This window comes from Suncus etruscus, chromosome 10 (assembly GCF_024139225.1).
Source record: "Suncus etruscus isolate mSunEtr1 chromosome 10, mSunEtr1.pri.cur, whole genome shotgun sequence".
In the NCBI taxonomy this organism is placed as follows: Eukaryota; Metazoa; Chordata; class Mammalia; order Eulipotyphla; family Soricidae; genus Suncus; species Suncus etruscus.
Window position 1 is genome coordinate 96,953,406 of NC_064857.1, and position 18,537 is coordinate 96,971,942.

At 37.3% G+C, this 18,537-nt stretch overlaps 1 protein-coding gene across 1 annotated transcript in view; it reads left to right on the plus strand.

Moving 5' to 3' along the window:
- Positions 1-18,537, plus strand: part of LOC126020004 (serine/threonine-protein kinase 31-like) — a 136,979-nt gene that overhangs the window by 72,930 nt on the left and 45,512 nt on the right. The window contains exon 14 of the mRNA XM_049781440.1: positions 13,440-13,571. Coding sequence (XP_049637397.1) covers positions 13,440-13,571 — 132 coding nt within the window. The remainder of the gene's footprint in view (positions 1-13,439; positions 13,572-18,537) is intronic.

Below are 18,537 nucleotides of genomic sequence, written 5' to 3' on the forward strand. Positions count from 1 at the left end.
TATGTACCACAGTTTCTTTAGCTATTCGTCTGTTGAAGGGCATCTTGGTTGTTTCCAGAGTCTTGCTATGGTAAATAGTGCTGCAATGAATATAGGTGTAAGGAAGGGGTTTTTGTATTGTATTTTTGTGTTCCTAGGGTATATTCCTAGGAGTGGTATAGCTGGATCGTATGGGAGCTCGATTTCCAGTTTTTGGAGGAATCTCCATATCGCTTTCCATAAAGGTTGAACTAGACGGCATTCCCACCAGCAGTGGATAAGAGTTCCTTTCTCCCCACATCCCCGCCAACACTGTTTATTCTCATTCTTTGTGATGTGTGCCATTCTCTGTGGTGTGAGGTGGTATCTCATCATTGTTTTGATTTGCATCTCCCTGATGATTAGTGATGTGGAGCACTTTTTCATGTGTCTTTTGGCCATGTGTATTTCTTCTTTGTCAAAGTGTCTGTTCATTTCTTCTCCCCATTTTTTGATGGGGTTAGATGTTTTTTTCTTGTAAAGTTCTGTCAGTGCCTTGTATATTTTGGAGATTAGCCCCTTATCTGATGGGTATTGGGTGAATAGTTTCTCCCACTCAGTGGGTGGCTCTTGTATCTTGGGCACTATTTCCTTTGAGGTGCAGAAGCTTCTCAGCTTAATATATTCCCATCTGTTAATTTCTGCTTTCACTTGCTTGGAGAGTGCAGTTTCTTCCTTGAAGATGCCTTTAGCCTCAATGTCCTGGAGTGTTTTACCTACGTATTGTTCTATATATCTTATGGTTTTGGGTCTGATATCGAGGTCTTTAATCCATTTGGATTTTACCTTCGTACATGATGTTAGCTGGGGGTCTAAGTTCAATTTTTTGCAAGTGGCTACCCAGTTGTGCCAACACCACTTGTTGAAGAGGCTTTCTTTGTTCCATTTAGGATTTTTTGCTCCTTTATCAAAAATTAGGTGATTGTATGTCTGGGGAACATTCTCTGAGTATTCAAGCTCATTCCACTGATCTGAGGGCCTGTCCTTATTCCAATACCATGCTGTTTTGATAACTATTGCTTTGTAGTAAAGTTTAAAGTTGGGGAAAGTAATTCCTCCCATATTCTTTTTCCCAATGATTGCTTTAGCTATTCGAGGGTGTTTATTGTTCCAAATAAATTTCAAAAGTGCCTGGTCCACTTCTTTGAAGAATGTCATGGGTATCTTTAGGGGGATCGCATTAAATCTGTACAGTGCTTTGGGGAGTATTGCCATTTTAATGATGTTAATCCTGCCAATCCATGAGCAGGGTATGTGCTTCCATTTCCGCGTGTCCTCTCTTATTTCTTGGAGCAGAGTTTTATAGTTTTCTTTGTATAGGTCCTTCACATTTTTAGTCAAGTTGATTCCAAGATATTTGAGTTTGTGTGGCACTATTGTGAATGGGGTTGTTTTCTTAATGTCCATTTCATCCTTATTACTATTGGTGTATAGAAAGGCCATTGATTTTTGTGTGTTAATTTTGTAGCCTGCCACCTTGCTATATGAGTCTATTGTTTCTAGAAGCTTTTTGGTAGAGTCTTTGGGGTTTTCTAAGTAGAGTATCATGTCATCTGCAAACAATGAGAGCTTGACTTCTTCCTTTCCTATCTGGATTCCCTTGATATCCTTTTCTTGCCTAATCGCTATAGCGAGTACTTCCAGTGCTATGTTGAATAGGAGTGGTGAGAGAGGACAGCCTTGTCTTGTGCCAGAATTTAGAGGAACGGCTTTCAGTTTTTCTCCATTGAGGACAATATTTGCCTCTGGCTTGTGGTAGATGGCCTCAACTATATTGAGAAAGGTTCCTTCCATTCCCATCTTGCTGAGATTGTTTTGATCAAGAATGGGTGTTGGACCTTGTCAAATGCTTTCTCTGCGTCGATTGATATGATCTTGTGATTTTTATTTTTCTTGCTGTTGATGTTGTGTATTATGTTGATAGATTTACGGATGTTAAACCAGCCTTGCATTCCTGGAATGAAACCTACTTGATCGTAGTGGATGATCTTCTTAATGAGGCATTGAATCCTATTTGCCAGGATTTTGTTGAAGATCTTTGCATCTGCATTCATCAGCGATATTGTTCTGTAATTTTCTTTTTTCGTAGCATCTCTGTCTGGTTTAGGTATCAAGGTAATGTTGGCTTCATAAAAGCTATTTGGAAGTTTTCCTGTTTTTTCAATTTCATGAAAGAGTCTTGCCAGGATTGGTAGTAGTTCCTCTTGAAAGGTTTGAAAGAATTCATTAGTAAATCTATCTGGGCCTGGGCTTTTGTTTTTGGGCAGACATTTGATTACTTTCTTAATTTCCTCAATAGTAATGGGTGTGTTTAGATATGCTACATCCTCTTCATTCAATCGTGGAAGATTATAAGATTCCAAAAATTTATCCATTTCTTCCAGATTTTCATTTTTAGTGGCATAGAGTTTCTCAAAGTAGTTTCTGATTACCCTTTGAATCTCTACCATATCAGTAGTGATCTCTCCTTTTTCATTCCTAATACGAGTTATCAAGTTTCTCTCTCTTTCTTTCTTTGTTAGTTTTGCCAGTGGTCTATCAATCTTGTTTATTTTTTCAAAGAACCAACTTCTGCTTTCGTTGATCTTTTGGATGGTTTTTCTGGTTTCCACTTCATTGATTTCTGCTCTCAACTTTGTTATTTCCTTCTGCCTCCCTATTTTTGGATCCTTTTGTTGAGCACTTTCTAATTCTATGAGCTGCGTCATTAAGCTATTCAGGTATGCCCCTTCTTCTTTCCTGATGTGTGCTTGCAAAGCTATAAATTTTCCTCTCAGTACTGCTTTTGCTGTGTCCCATAGGTTCTGATAATTTGTGTCTCCATTGTCATTTGTTTTCAGGAAGGTTTTGATTTCCTCTTTGATTTCATCTCGGACCCACTGATTATTCAGTATGAGGCTATTTAACTTCCAGGTGTTAAAATTTTTCTTCTGTGTCCCTTTGTAGTTTATATATAATTTCAGGGCTTTGTGGTCAGCAAAGGCAGCCTGCAAAATTTCTATCCTCTTGATATTATGGAGGTATGTTTTGTGTGCTAACATGTAGTCTATCCTAGAGAATGTCCCATGTACATTAGAGAAAAATGTGTATTCAGGCTTCTGGGGGTGGACTGTCCTGTATATATCTACTAGGCCTCTTTCTTCCATTTCTCTCCTCAGGTCTAGTATATTCTTGTTGGGTTTCAGTCTGGTTGACCTGTCTAGTGTTGACAATGCCGTGTTGAGGTCTCCCACAATTATTGTGTTGTTATTGATATTATTTTTCAGATTTGTCAACAGTTCTATTAAATATTTTGCTGGCCCCTCATTCAGTGCATATATGTTTAGGAGGGTGATTTCTTCCTGCTGTACATATCCCTTGATTAATACAAAATGTCCATCTTTGTTCCTTACAACTTTCCTAAGTATAAAGTTTGCATCATCTGATATTAGTATGGCCACTCCTGCTTTTTTTTGGGTGTTGTTTGCTTGGATGATTTTCCTCCAGCCTTTTATTTTGAGTCTATGTTTGTTCTGACTATTCAGGTGTGTTTCTTGTAGGCAGCAGAAGGTTGGATTGAGTTTTTTGATCCATTTAGCCACTCTGTGTCTCTTAACTGGTGCATTTAGTCCATTGACATTGAGAGAAAGAATTGTCCTGGGAGTTAGTGCCATCTTTATATTAAAGTTTGGTGTGTCTGTTGGTAAGCCTTGTCTTAAAGTATGCCGTTCAGTTTTTCTTTTAAGAATGGTTTTGAGTCTGTGAAGTTTTTGAGCTGTTGTTTGTCTGTGAAACTATGTATTGTTCCTTCAAACCTGAAAGTGAGTTTTGCTGGGTGCAGTATTCTTTTTTTTTAAACACCTTGATTACATACATGATTGTGTTTGGGTTTCAGTCATAAAAGGAACACCACCCATCACCAGTGCAACATTCCCATCACCCAAGTCCCAAATCTCCCTCCTCCCCACCCAACCCCTGCCTGTACCCTAAACAGGCTCTACATTTCCCTCGTACATTCTCAATATTAGGACAGTTCAAAATGTAGTTATTTCTCTAACTAAACTCATCACTCTTTGTGGTGAGCTTCCTGAGGTGAGCTGGAACTTCCAACTCTTTTCTCTTTTGTGTCTGAAAATTATTATTACAAGGGTGTCTTTCATTTTTCTTAAAACCCATAGATGAGTGAGACCATTCTGCGTTTTTCTCTCTCTCTCTGACTTATTTCACTCAGCATAATAGATTCCATGTACATCCATGTATAGGAAAATTTCATGACTTCATCTCTCCTGACAGCTGCATAATATTCCATTGTGTATATGTACCACAGTTTCTTTAGCCATTCGTCTGTTGAAGGGCATCTTGGTTGTTTCCAGAGTCTTGCTATGGTAAATAGAGCTGCAATGAATATAGGTGTAAGGAAGGGGTTTTTGTATTGTATTTTTGTGTTCCTAGGGTATATTCCTAGGAGTGGTATAGCTGGATCGTATGGGAGCTCGATTTCCAGTTTTTGGAGGAATCTCCATATCGCTTTCCATAAAGGTTGAACTAGACGGCATTCCCACCAGCAGTGGATAAGAGTTCCTTTCTCTCCACATCCCCGCCAACACTGTTTATTCTCATTCTTTGTGATGTGTGCCATTCTCTGGGGTGTGAGGTGGTATCTCATCGTTGTTTTGATTTGCATCTCCCTGATGATTAGTGATGTGGAACATTTTTTCATGTGTCTTTTGGCCATGTGTATTTCTTCTTTGTCAAAGTGTCTGTTCATTTCTTCTCCCCATTTTTTGATGGGGTTAGATGTTTTTTTCTTGTAGAGTTCTGTCAGTGCCTTGTATATTTTGGAGATTAGCCCCTTATCTGATGGGTATTGGGTGAATAGTTTCTCCCATTCAGTTTTTCTCTTAAGACTGGTTTTGAGTCTGTAAATTTTCTGAGCTTTTGTTTGTCTGTGAAACCATGTATTCTTCCTTCAAACCTGAAAGTGAGTTTTGCTGTGTGCCTGTGCCGTATTCTAGGCAAAGCATTTATTTCATTGAGTTTTGTCACTATGTCCCACCACTGCCTTCTGGTCTTGAGTGTTTCTGGTGACAGGTCTGCAGTAAATCTCAAGGATGTTCCCTTGAATGTAATTTCTCTTTTCGATCTTGCTGCTTTCAGAATTCTGTCTCTATTTATGGGATTCGTCATTGTGACTAGGATGTGTCTTGGGGTGTTTTTTCTGGGGTCTCTTTTAGTTGGCACTCTTCGGGCATGCAGGATTTGATCACATGTATTCATTATCTCTGGTAGTTTCTCTTTAATGATGTTCTTGACTGTTGATTCTTCCTGGAGATTTTCTTCCTGAGTCTCTGGGACTCCAAGGATTCTTAAGTTGTTTCTGTTGAGCTTATCATAGACTTCTATTTTCATCTGTTCCCATTCTTTGAGTAATTTTTCCATTGTTTGATCATTTGCTTTGAGGCTTTTTTCCAATTTCTTCTGCTGTATGTAATTGTTATGTATCTCATCTTCCAGTGTACTGATTCTATCCTCAGCTGCTGTTAACCTGTGGGAAATCTCAACCATGTTTTTCTTCAATTCATCTACTGAGTTTTTCAGACCTGTTATTTGATCTGAAATTTCTGTTTGGAGTTTTCTCATTTCTATCTTCATATTCTCCTGATTCTTTTTAGTTTTCTCTTCTATACTTTGTTTGAGTTCTTTGAACATGTTCCATATTGCAACTCTAAACTCCTTATCTGAGAGACTGACTAGGTGGTTGGTCATGTTCAAGTCATCAGAGTTGCCATCTTCATTCTCTATGTCTGGCACTGGCCCGTGTTGTTTCCCCATTGTCACACTAGTACTGCGTGTTTTTCTACGTGTTGTGATTGTATTCATCGGCTAAATGATGTTCACCGTCGCGAAGGGGAGCGGAGCAACTGTGCTCCTCTGGCTTCTCCCTTTCTGGGCGTGTCGACTCACCTCCATGGAAGGCTCACAGGAAGGCAGGCTGGCAGATGAGCCGCACCCAGGATGAAATCAGGCCAAAAATGCAGGACAGCAGAGTAGAGAGGCAGAAGGGTGCTGGCACGGAAGGCTCACAGGAAGGCAGGCTGGCAGATGAGCCGCACCCAGGATGAAATCAGGCCAAAAATGCAGGACAGCAGAGTAGAGAGGCAGAAGGGTGCTGGCATCTGAGATCCAGCGAAGTTCAGTGGCACCCCTTTTCATTTCTAATACGAGTTATCAAGTTTCTCTCTTTTTTTGTGAGTTTTGTCAATGGTCTATCAATCTTGTATATTTTTTCGAAGAACTAACTTCTGCTTTCGTTGATATTTTGGATTGTTTTTTGGATTTCTACTTCATTGTTTTCTATGTCAGCTTTGTTATTTCTGTCTCCCTACTTTTGGTTCCTTTCATTGTACACTTTCTAATTCTATGAGCTGTGTCATTAAGCTATTTAGGTATGCCCCCTCTTCCTTCCTAATGTGTGTTTGCAAAGCTATAAATTTTCTCCTCAAGACTGCTTTTGCTCTGCCTATAGGTTCTGATACTTTGTGTCTTTATTGTCATTTGTTTCCAGGAAAGTTTTGATTTCCTCTTTGATTTCATCTTGGGCCCACTGGTTGTTCAATATTAGGCTGTTTAATTTCCAGGTGTTAAAGTTTTTCTTCTGTGTCCCTTTGTTGTTCACATCTAATTTCAGAGTCAGCGAAGGTTGCCTGCAAAATTTCTATCCTCTTGATATTATGGAGGTATGTTTTATGTGTCTGCAGGTAGTCTATCCTGGAGAATGACCCATGTACATTGGAGAAGAATGTGTATCTAGGTTTCTGTGGGTGGAGTGTCCTATATATATCTACTAGGCCTCTTTCTTCCATTTCTGTTTTCAGGTCTAGTATATTTTTGCTGGGTTTCAGTCTGGTTGACCTATCAAGTGTTGAAAGGGCCGTATTGAGGTCTCCCACAATTATTGTGTTGTTATTGATATTCTTTTTCAAGTTTGTCAACGATTGTATGAAATATTTTGCTCGCCCCTCATTTGGTGCATATGTTTAGGAGAGTTATTTCTTCCTGCTGTCCATATCCCTTGATTAATACAAAATGTCCATCTCTGTTCCTTACAACTTTCCTGAGTATAAAGTTTGATCATCTGATATTAGTATGGTTACTCCAGCTTTTTTATGTGTATTGTTTGCTTGATGATTTTCCTCCAGCCTTTTATTTTGAGTCTGTTTGTTTTGACTATTCAGGTGTGTTTCTTGTAGGCAGCAAAAGGATTTGTTTTGGATTGAGTTTTTAAGACTAGTCCATTTCTGGGAGGGTTCTTTGGTAGGTAACAAAAGGATTGCCTCAGGGGTAGGTTATAAAGGGGATTTAAAGGGATTCTATGGGAGATGCAAGAAGGAGCAGGAGGAGACATGGCAGAAAGAGGTTGAGATGACAGGGCAATTAAAGAGTGCATGCTTAAATAGGTTTAAGATTATAGGCCACAGATGCCAGGGCATTAATAAAGTTGATGTCTCCTGAAATCTGATTGCTTTGAGTCTTTCCCTCGTGGCTATCCTGAACCCTCAGACCTGCTGGCTGGAGGGAGTTGCAGGTGCCTGGTCAGGGTCGGCAGAGAAAGAACTCACCCTCCATCCATCTCACTATCATCCACCTCCATCCAGGACTCAATATTTAATATGTGTTTTTCTATACCCACCACCAATGTTGTCCTCGCTCCACCCCTGTTCCCAGCATGCATCCCATATCCCCCTGCTTTGCCCCCTAGACTGCTAGTATAAGTAGTCCCCTTTGTGTCTAACTTGTTGTACATTGAGTATAGAGTCTGTTGTCATTCACTTTGGTTTTGGTGTTTTAAGACTGATCATTTTTTATTTCTACTCAATATTCATATGACTGTTTGGTCTTGGTACTCTCCATTTTTTTCTCCCTGAATTTATAAGGCAGAACGAGATGGTTCAAGTGATGTGGTTCTGTTTGAAGGAAAGAAAAAAAAAGGGCAAAGATCAAACAATCAAAAAACGGGAGGAGTTCTGCTAGTGACTATATATATCAATTTTAGAGAAGAAAGTGAAAAAATGATGAAAAATATAACAATACAAAACAAACAAAAACACAAAAAGCACCACAGCAATAAAGACAACAACCAAACAATAACCACCACCACAACAACCACCAAACTATAAAAGCAAAAAAAAAATTAAAAACAAACAATAACAAAAAATGTTAATTTGTGCTTCTCTTATTGTTGCATAGGCAGAGAAATATTGGGGAGATTAGAAAGGGAATTCCCTTTGCCTAAGGGATACAGGGTTTCTCCACCCTTGAAGTATACGGTCATGAGAATAACTACAATCTCCGTACATGCTTTTACTCTCCCCTAGGTTCTTTTGTGGTGGATCCCTTAGTCTTGGATGATAAAATCAGGCCTCTAACTAGAGATCTTGGTATTTGCACAGGATATCATATTTGCACAGGATATCATAGGATAGAGCCTAGGATGAAGTCTTTCTTTACGGTTCTAGAAGTTCTGTTCCATCACTGTTGTTTTAATCAGTCTTCTTTAGTTGGTGGTCTTGGTTTTTGCACCGATCCTACGATGAAACCTAGGATAGAGTATTTCATTATGTTTCTGCTCAGTTGCAGTTCTCTCAGTCAGACCTCTGGAATTAAAGATTTTGATTTTTGTATAGATCATAGGCCGAAGCCTAAACTAGGGTCTTTTTTATTGTTCCCAGGATAAGTTTTGCCCAGTCATGGTTGTTGTCACAGTCAATCTTCTGTAGTTAGCGATCTTGGCTATAGATCAAAGGATGACGTATCTTCTGACTTTATCTTATTGTTAGGTGGTGAGATAAGACTACCTGCCCTTAGATCAAGTTGTTGCCATTTCCTCATTGTCAAAATGTCATATCAAAACTGGCACATATTGGTGTCAGAGCAGTATTAAGGATAATGTCCCAGAGGGAGTTTGGTTCCTGGAGCTGTTATGGAGAACTGTGTTGGTTCTGTGTCTGAGATCTAGAGTTTGGGGTTGGACAGTCACTGTCTAATCACATGGAGTCTATATTGGGGCCACATGACACATGTTCAAGGTGGGAGGTGCCCTTGTGTTGTAAAATATATGAGTTCTTATCCCTACTAGATAAGAGCTTGTTTCTATTCATAAAATTCCCACTTTTGGGTATGCCTTTGCAAAAAGAAAAAGTGCTCTATTGTATTGCTAGTGCATTCGGGGTTAAAAGTGTCAGGCTCTATCATCTCTGTTCCCTGGTTTTGACCTGAGCTTATATCCCAGGCAAGACTTTTTCTTACAATTTTTTGTACCAAGCAGAACCAAAACAGGTGAAGTTAAGGAAGAGAAGAAAACAAAAACATATATATATATATATATATATATAGTATATGTATATATACATATATATATGTATATATATAGTATATGTATATATACACATATATAAATGAAAAAATTAATTTGTTTATGTTTAACAAATTGGTTTTTTAAATGTCTATTTATCATTATTTGTCTATAAGAAGGCCATTGATTTTTGTGCATTAATTTTGTAGCCTGCCACTTTGTTATATGAATCTATTGTTTCGAGGAGCTTTTTAGTAGTCTGTACGGTTTTATAAGTGTAGTATCATGTCATCTGCAAACAGGGAGAACTTGACTTCTTCCTTTCCTATGTGGAAGCTCATGATATCTTTTTTCTTCCCTAATTGCTATTGCAAGTATTTTGAATAATATGTTTAATAGGAATGGTGAGATGGAGCAGCCTTGTCTTGTACAAGATTTTAGAGGAAAGGCTTTTAGTTTGTCTCCACTGAGTATAATATTAACCGTGGTCTTGTAGTAGATGGCCTTAACTATATTGAGAAAAGTTCCTTCCATTCCCATGTTGTTGAGAGTTTTTTTTTTTTTTATCATATATGGGCATTGGACCTTATCAAATGTTTTCTCTGTATCTATTGATATGATCTTACGGTTTTTATTTTTCCTTTTGATATGGTGTATTATGTTGATTGATTTATATATGTTAACCAAATCTTGCATCTCTGGAATGATACTTGGTCATGGTGTGTGACTTTTCTTGATGAGGCGTTGGATCCTATTTGCTAGGATTTTGTTGAAGATATTTGTATTTGTGTTAACGATATTGTCTGTAGCTTTCTTTTTTTGCAGCCTCTCTGTCTGCTTTTGGTATCAGGGTGATGTTAGCTTTGTAAAAACTATTTGGGGGCATGTTTCTGTTTTTTTCAGTTTTTGGAACAGCCTGAAAGGATTGGTAGTAGGTTCTCTTGAAAGGTTTGAAAGAATTTATTAATGAATCCATCTGGGCCTGGGCTTTTGTTTTTGGGCAGACTTTTGATTACCATTTTAATTTCCTCAATAGTTATGGGTCTGTTTAGATATGCTAGATCATTCTGGTTCAACATTTTAAGAATCCAAGAATTTATCCATTACTTTCAAGTTTCTTGTTTTGTGGCATAGCGTTTCTCAAAGTTGTTTCTGATATTCCTTTGGCTGTTTGTAGTATCTGTAGTGATATGTTCATTTTTAATTTTCAAACTTGTTTATTAAGTTTCTCTGTCTCTCCTTTCTTTGTATGGTTGCTAATGGTGTCTCAATCTTATTTATTTTATCAAAAATCAACTTTTGCTTTCATTGATCTCTCAGACTTTTTTTGGATTTCCACTTCATTAATTTCTGCTCTAAGCTTTGTTACTTCCTTCTGCCTACCTATTTTTGGTTCATTTTGTTGATCACTTTCTAATTTTATAATCCATGTTATTAAGTTATTTATGTAGACCCCTTCTTTCTTCCTGATGTGTGCTTGTCAAGCTATAAATTTTCTTCTTAGTACTGCTTTTACTTTGTCCCACAAATTTTGATAAGGTGTGTCCTCTCCCCATTTTCTGATGGGGTTTTTAGGTTTTGTGTAGTTAACCTTTGTAAATACTTTGTATATCTTAGATATCAAATCTTTATCTGATTTTTGAGTGCAAAATTTTTCTCCCATTTAGTTAGCAGTCTTCTAATTTTACTCTGTGTTTCTTTTGCCATACCAAAACCTTTTAGTTTGATATAGTCCAATTTATTCAGATTTGATGCTATAGCCTTGCCATTGGTATCCTATTCTTGAAGACTTCTTTGGGGTCTAAGTTTGGGAGTATTCTGCCAATGTTTTCTTCAATGAACTTTATGGATTTGGGTCTAATCTTAAGGTCTTTAATCCACTTTGAATTGATTTTTTTTGGTTTTTCGGCCACACCCATTTGATGCTCAGGGGTTACTCCTGGCTAAGGGCCCAGAAATTGCCCCTGGCTTGGGTGGACCATATGGGACGCCAGGGGATGGAATCAGGGTCCTTCCTTGGCTAGCACTTGCAAGGCAGACACCTTATCTCTAGCGCTACCTCACCAGCCCCTCAATTGACTTTTGAGTAAGATGTGAGCTATGGATTGATCTTTAATTTCCTACATGTGGTTATTCAATTTTTCTCACTCCATTGAGAACACAGACTTGGAAAACAAAACCTACTTCTAGGTTTTCAAATCATAAAAAGCATTATAGAACTCTTGTATTTAATTTTATTTGTATATTTTTGTAAGTAGTCATATAGATTAATTACTAAGTCAAACAGAATGAGTATATATGTATATATTTAAAATTTATATATGAATATATGTTTATATTTTAAATATGTATATATTATATGGATATATACTGTATATTTATATATATTTCATATATATATGTATATATGTCTATTTTAAAATTTGGGCTACACACGGTTTACTACTGGCTCTGGAATCAGAAATCACTCCTGCAGGCTTGGAGAACAATATGGCTTTCTTTTTTCTTTTTTTCTTTTTCTTTTTTTGCCTCTTAGGTCATAATTCCATATTTCTTTTTTAATAATATTTTATTTAAACACCTTGGTTACAAACATGATTGTGGTTGGTTTTCAATCATATAAGATTACACGCCCCCATTACCAGTGCAACATTCCACCACCAATGTCCCTAATATCTCTCTTCCACATATCGCCTCCACCTGTACTCTAGACAGGCTTTCTATTTCCCTCATACATTCTCATTGTTAGGATAGTTCACAATGTGGTTATTTCTCTAAATAAACTCATCACTCTTTGTAGTGAGGTTCATGAAATGGGCTGTAACTTCCAGCCCTCCTCTCTTTTGTCTCTGAAAATTATTGCAAGAATGTCTTTCATTTTCCTTAAAACCCATAGATGAGTGAGACCATTTTGCATCTCTCTCTCTCTCTCTCTCACTCTCTCTCTCTCTCTGACTTATTTCACTCAACATAATAGATTCCATGTACATCCATGTATAGGAAAATTTCATGACTTCATCTTGCCTGACAGCTGCATAATATTCCATTGTGTATATGTACCACAGTTTCTTTAGCCATTCGTCTGTTGAAGGGCATCTTGGTTGTTTCCAGAGTCTTGCTATGGTAAATAGTGTTGCAATGAATATAGGTGTGAAGAAGGGATTTTTGTATAGTATTTTTGTGTTCCTAGGGTATATTCCTAGGAGTGGTATAGCTGGGTTGTATGGGAGCTCAATTTCCAGTTTTTGGAGGAATCTCCATATTGCTTTCCATAAAGGTTGAACTAGACAGCATTCCCACCAGCAGTAGATAAGAGTTCCTTTCTCTCCACATCCCTGCCAGCACTGCTTGTTCTCATTCTTTGTGATGTGTGCCAATCTCTGTGGTGTGAGGTGGTACCTCATAGTTGTTTTGATTTGCATCTTCCTGGGGATCGAACCCAGGTTGGCCTTGTGTAAGGGAAATACCCTATCTGGTGTGCTATTCTTCTGCCACAGAATGAATATTCATATACTTGGCCTGTATCAGCAAGCATTTTTTTTTTGAAAGGTAATTTCATCTTCACTAGAAAGTCAAATTTGTTCCTTTTCTAACAATATGTTTATCACTGTAATGGCTGGTAGTTATTTTTTTACTTCTACTATTTTGACTTCTGGATCTTATATTCTTCTAGGTGGAATATGGGTAATTAAGAAATCAGTAGAATTGCTGAAAATCATAGGATTATTTTAGCCTGAACTCAGTAAATACTAGATGAATGTAAAAGAGAAATTATAAAAATGTCAATAAGTTCTTTAAATGTCAATAAGTTCATTTAAATTAAATAAGTTCAAATTTGTTCCTTTTCTAACAATATGTTTATCACTGTAATGGCTGGTAGTATTTTTTTACTTATACTATTTTGACTTCTGGATCTTAAATTCTTCTAGGTAGAATATGGGTAATTAAGAAATCAGTAGAATTGCTGAAAATCATTGGATTATTTTAGCCTGAACTCAGTAAATACTAGATGAATGTAAAAGAGAAATTATAAAAATGTCAATAAGTTCATTGCCTGTGTTTTGAAACTAAAAGCTTTTCTTTCATTTAGTTTAAGAAGCAGTTTATTGAATGTTTAAATCAGAGTCCTAATGTGGACTGTTTGCTGTCCATTAAAAAGACACTGAAAAGTTTAAAAGCTCGACTGAGATGGAAAATGGTTGAGAAGAATAATTTGCAAGAGGTAAGGAAACAGTTGCTTCTTACTGAATTTTGAATGCATGTCATTTGACTTGAAATTTGCATCATAAATGTTCCAACTCCTTTAAAGTATGTGAGCCCTTATTTACAATTTAAATTTTTTTGTGTTATGTAGTAAACTTATTACATTGGTAATGTAAACATTTTCCATATAATTATCTGTCTTTTATAAACATTTTACATGGCTGCCTTGCAAAGTATAAATATTTTAAGTTTTTGTTTTCCTTTTTGTTTCTGATTATTCCCTCATAGTGCTTGGGGCTGTTTCTGGCTTTGGGTCATGTTTTCGGGACCCTGTGGTATCTGGGCTCAGACCTGAGTTTCCTGCATACAAATCATGTGCTCTAGCCCATTAAGCTATCTTTCTAACCTCATTTTAAGATAATTTGGACTATTACATTTCTGTTAAAATGCATGCCTACTACATTAAAATTAAAATTAAAGCCCACACCTTTAAAGTAGAATTTTATCATAAAGTGTTTTTAAGATAATGATCTGTTTAAACTGTTTTGTGACTGAACATATTATTGTAAATATTTTAAAATTTCAAAGGCTAATGGAGATATTGTCAGAGAGATGTTTAGAACTTATCACAATTTGTAAAATCAGATGAATGGGTAAAGAAATTGGTCATAAAGAAACTGGAATATTATGCAGCTTTCAGGAGAGATGAAGTCATGAAATTTTCCTATACGTGGATGGACATGGAAACTTTGCTGAGTGAAATAAGTCAGAGGGAGAGAGATAGACACAGAATAATCTTACTTATCTATGGGTTTTAAGAAAAATTAAGGACACTATTTAATAATGCCAAGAGACCATATTGATGAGGGCCGGAAGAACCAGCTCACAACATGAAGCTCACCACAAAGAGAGCTGGGTAAAGTTAGGGAAATAACTACACTAACAACTATCATGACAATCTTAATGAGTGAGAGAAACAGAATGCCTGTCTCTAATACAGGCAGGGGTTGGAAAGGAGGGAGGGGTGCAATGGTTGGTGGGGATTTTGCAGTGGTGAAGGGGGTGGGTGTTCTGTTTATGACTGAAACCCAACTACAATAATGCTAGTAATCCTGGTGCTTAAATATTTTAAGCACAAAGAAAGACGCTATCCTAGGTGCCATCCTAGATTCAGTGCAAAGACCAAGATCACCAACCACAGAAGATGGATTAAAATGACACTGAGTGGGGCCGGAGAGATAGCATGGAGGTAAGGTGTTTACCTTTCATGCAGAAGGTCATCGGTTTGAATCCCGGCGTCCCATATGGTCCCCCGTGCCTGCCAGGAGCAATTTCTGAGCACGGAGCCAGGAAAAAACCCTGAGCACTGCCGGGTGTGACCCGAAAACCACAAAAAAAAAAAAAAAAATGACACTGAGTGAACAGAACTTCTAGAACCACAAAGACTGACTTCATCATACATCCCACCCCTGGATCTGTGCAGATATTGAGATCTCTAGACACAGAGGCCTGATTGTATCACCCAGGACAGAGCAGAAGTCTTCCAAACACCACAAAAGCACCACCGGGAGAGTAAATGATCCTGAACAGAGTCTATAGTTGATCCCATGACAATATACTCCAAGGGCGGAGAAACCCCATATCTCTTAGGCCAAGTGAATTTCTTTTCGAATGACCCCAATATTTACTGTGCCAGGGCAGGAGGGAAAAAACAAAAAAACAAAAAGCACAAAACATTGTTTATTTTTTATATATTATTTTATCTTCATTTATTATTATTATTATTCTTTTTATTTACCTATCTATTTTTGGTCAGTTTCTCTGTTTGGTTGTGATTATTGAAGTTGTTGTCCCCAGTTATACTTATTTTTTCTCTTCCTTTCTGTTCTTTATGTGCTATGCCATGTTTCTTATATCAAGACCATGGTGGTTTTTTTTTTTAATTTTTAATTTTTAATTATGAGAACAATGATGCAAAGAGGACAAGGTAAAGTTACAGTGAAAGAACAATCGCCCATAGACAGAGTTCTCAGAAGAAATCCTCTTGCTGACGCCTAAATATTGAACTTACAGTCAAAAAAACATTAAGAAAGCTAAGGCAGAACTCATGTACAATTACTTTGTCTACAAGTCCCCAGATTGTAGTACATTATAACATTTCTTAGCAGTATACAAAGCAACCTAAAGCCATGAGATTTATGTGACCCCTTAACTTTGAAGGCATAGTATTTTTATATATTCATGCACATACATATTAGTTTAAGTCAACATCAAAAGTTTGAGAGGTTGTTTTTTTTTTAAGGGTTAGTCAAAAGGGCACAGTAAAAATGGTGTTTGAGTGGCAAATATTGTTTGCATAGGCCCACCAAAATATGGGGGTCATAGAAAGGAATAGCCTTGGTCTAAGTACAAGGAGACCCCTACCCCTGAAGTTTCGTGGCATAAGACCAACTCTCGGCTCCAGACAAACTAGTTTATTCAATCCAAGTCATTGTCTGTAGTGCCAATACAATTTTATTTTTCTTATATCAAGACCATGACTTTTTTGTTTTGTTTTGTTTTGTTTTGTTTTGGTGGTGCTTATCGTTATTGTTGGAGTCCTCACTGGATATTTGACACTTCTTTTTGTACTGGTGGAGTGTTTCACCTTCTTTTTCTCCTTAATCTCTCAAACTGATGATGAGAGCCTCTAGAAGAATTCCGCTTATTTTCGGCATATTAGACTTTTACCCCAGTTTATTACTTTTCTCTTCTTCAAACAAAACCACGTAACTTGAACTAGCTAGTCCTGACCCCCAGTTAGAGGGGGAAATAAGGGAGGCACCAGGACCAAACAGGTGCAAGACTACTAAGTAGTAGGCTAGATACAGAGGGGACCACATATTCTAGCAACCCTGGGGGGGAGGGAAGAGGATATGGGAGGTAGGACAAAAACGGAGGTGTAGGGAGGACAATTTGGTGATGGGAATCCCCCCTGATTTTATGTAAATATGTACCTAAAATATTATTGTCAACAATATGTAAGCCACTATGATCAAAATAAAAATTATATTAAAAAAAGAAAAAAGAATACAATATGGATGAATCAATAGTATTTACTTTCACATGGCCAACCTGAGTTCGATTCCCAGTGCCCAATGTAGTGCCCTCCACCCCAAAAAAATCCCTTTCATTTAATTGTTGTTTTTATTTGAGTGTGTTCCACTCATAACTGTGCTTAGGGCTTTCTCTTGGCTCTGTGTTCAGGGATCACTCCTGGCATGGCTCAGGATTATGGATTTAATCTGGGTTGGTGACAGGTAAGTCAAGTGCCTTACACTATAGTAATATTTCTCTGTTCCCTCCAGATGATAATAGAACTAAAGTAACTAGGATGCATTAAATTAGATAAACCTTTAGGTGTGGCATTTTGTGACTAAACTGGAAATTCTGTGTTCTTTTGAGGGTTTAATAGAATGAATCAACATTATGTCTTAATCCAGTTAAAATATTTTTTAATTTAAAGTATTGTGATTTATGAAGTTATTCATAGTTGAGTTTTAGACATACAATGTTTCAGCACTTATCCCAGCCCCTTTGTCAACCTTCCTTCATCAAGGTTCTTGAGATCATCCCATACCACTGCTCTGTTCTCCAGCCTGTCATCATAACATACTCCTTTTTAAACTTCATTGTTAAAAGTTTGATTGTTCTGATTTCAGTGTTGCTGACAGTGTTGTTGGAGTCATAATTTAATTTAAATTAAATTAGATAAACCTTTAGGTGTGGCATTTTGTGACTAAACTGGAACTTCTGTGTTCTTTTGAGGATTTAATAGAAGGAATCAACTCCATGTCTTAATCCAGTTAAAATATTTTTTAATTTAAAGTATTTTGATTTATGAAATTACACATAGTTGAGTTTTAGACACTTATCCCACCACCTTTGTCAACCTTCCTTCACCAATGTTCTTGAGCTCATTCCATACCATTGCACTGTTTTCCAGCCTTCATCAACACATTCCTTTTTAAATTTCACTGTTAAAAGTTTGATTGTTCTGATTTCAGTGTTGCTGACTCCATGGTTTGGAGTCATACACTCTGGGGCCAAGAGTGTTCAAGAGTGTTCTAGTTGTCTAGAATATTGTATTCCCTCATGCATATATTCTAACTACCACATATAAGTGATATCATTCATTATTTTACCTTCTTCTGACTTACTTCATTTAACATGGAATCTTCAATTTACACCCATGTTGTAGTGAATTGCATGACTGCATCATTCCGTAGAGTTATGTAGTATTCCATTGTGTATATTTACTACATCACTCATTTATTGATTCCAACTCTTAGCTATTGTACTGAGTGCCACAATGCTTAGTGGTGTGCATATGTCGTTTTGAGTGAATGTTTTTCTGTAATAGATTTCCAAAAGTGAAATTGATGGATCCTATGGTAGCTCAATCCTGAATTTACTGAGCTCTCTACTTTTTTCCATAGGAATTGAATCAGACAACATTCCCACGAGCAGTGGGTTATAATTTCTATTCACCATATGCCTATCAGCACAGATTGTTTTCCATATTTTTTTTTTTTGGTTTTTGGGCCACACCCGGTGACGCTCAGGGGTTACTCCTGGCTATATGCGCTCAGAGGTCGCTCCTGGCTTGGGGGACCATATGGGACGCCGGGGGATCGAACCGCGGTCCGTCTCCTAGGCTAGCGCAGGTAAGGCAGGCACCTTACCTCCAGCGCCACCGCCCGGCCCCTGTTTTCCATATTTTTGATAAGTATCATTCTCACTGTTGTAAAATTTCATCTTGGATTGGATTTTCCTAATGATAAGGATGCTGAGAATTTTTAAAGATGCCTGTTGGCCATCTTGCTGGTCTTTTTCAGAGAGGTGTCTATTCATTTCCTCTCCCAATTTCTGATGGGTTGTTTTTTCAGACTTTGTGCGTTTTTTTTTTAATAGTTTGTATCTCCTAGATATCAATCCTTTATCTG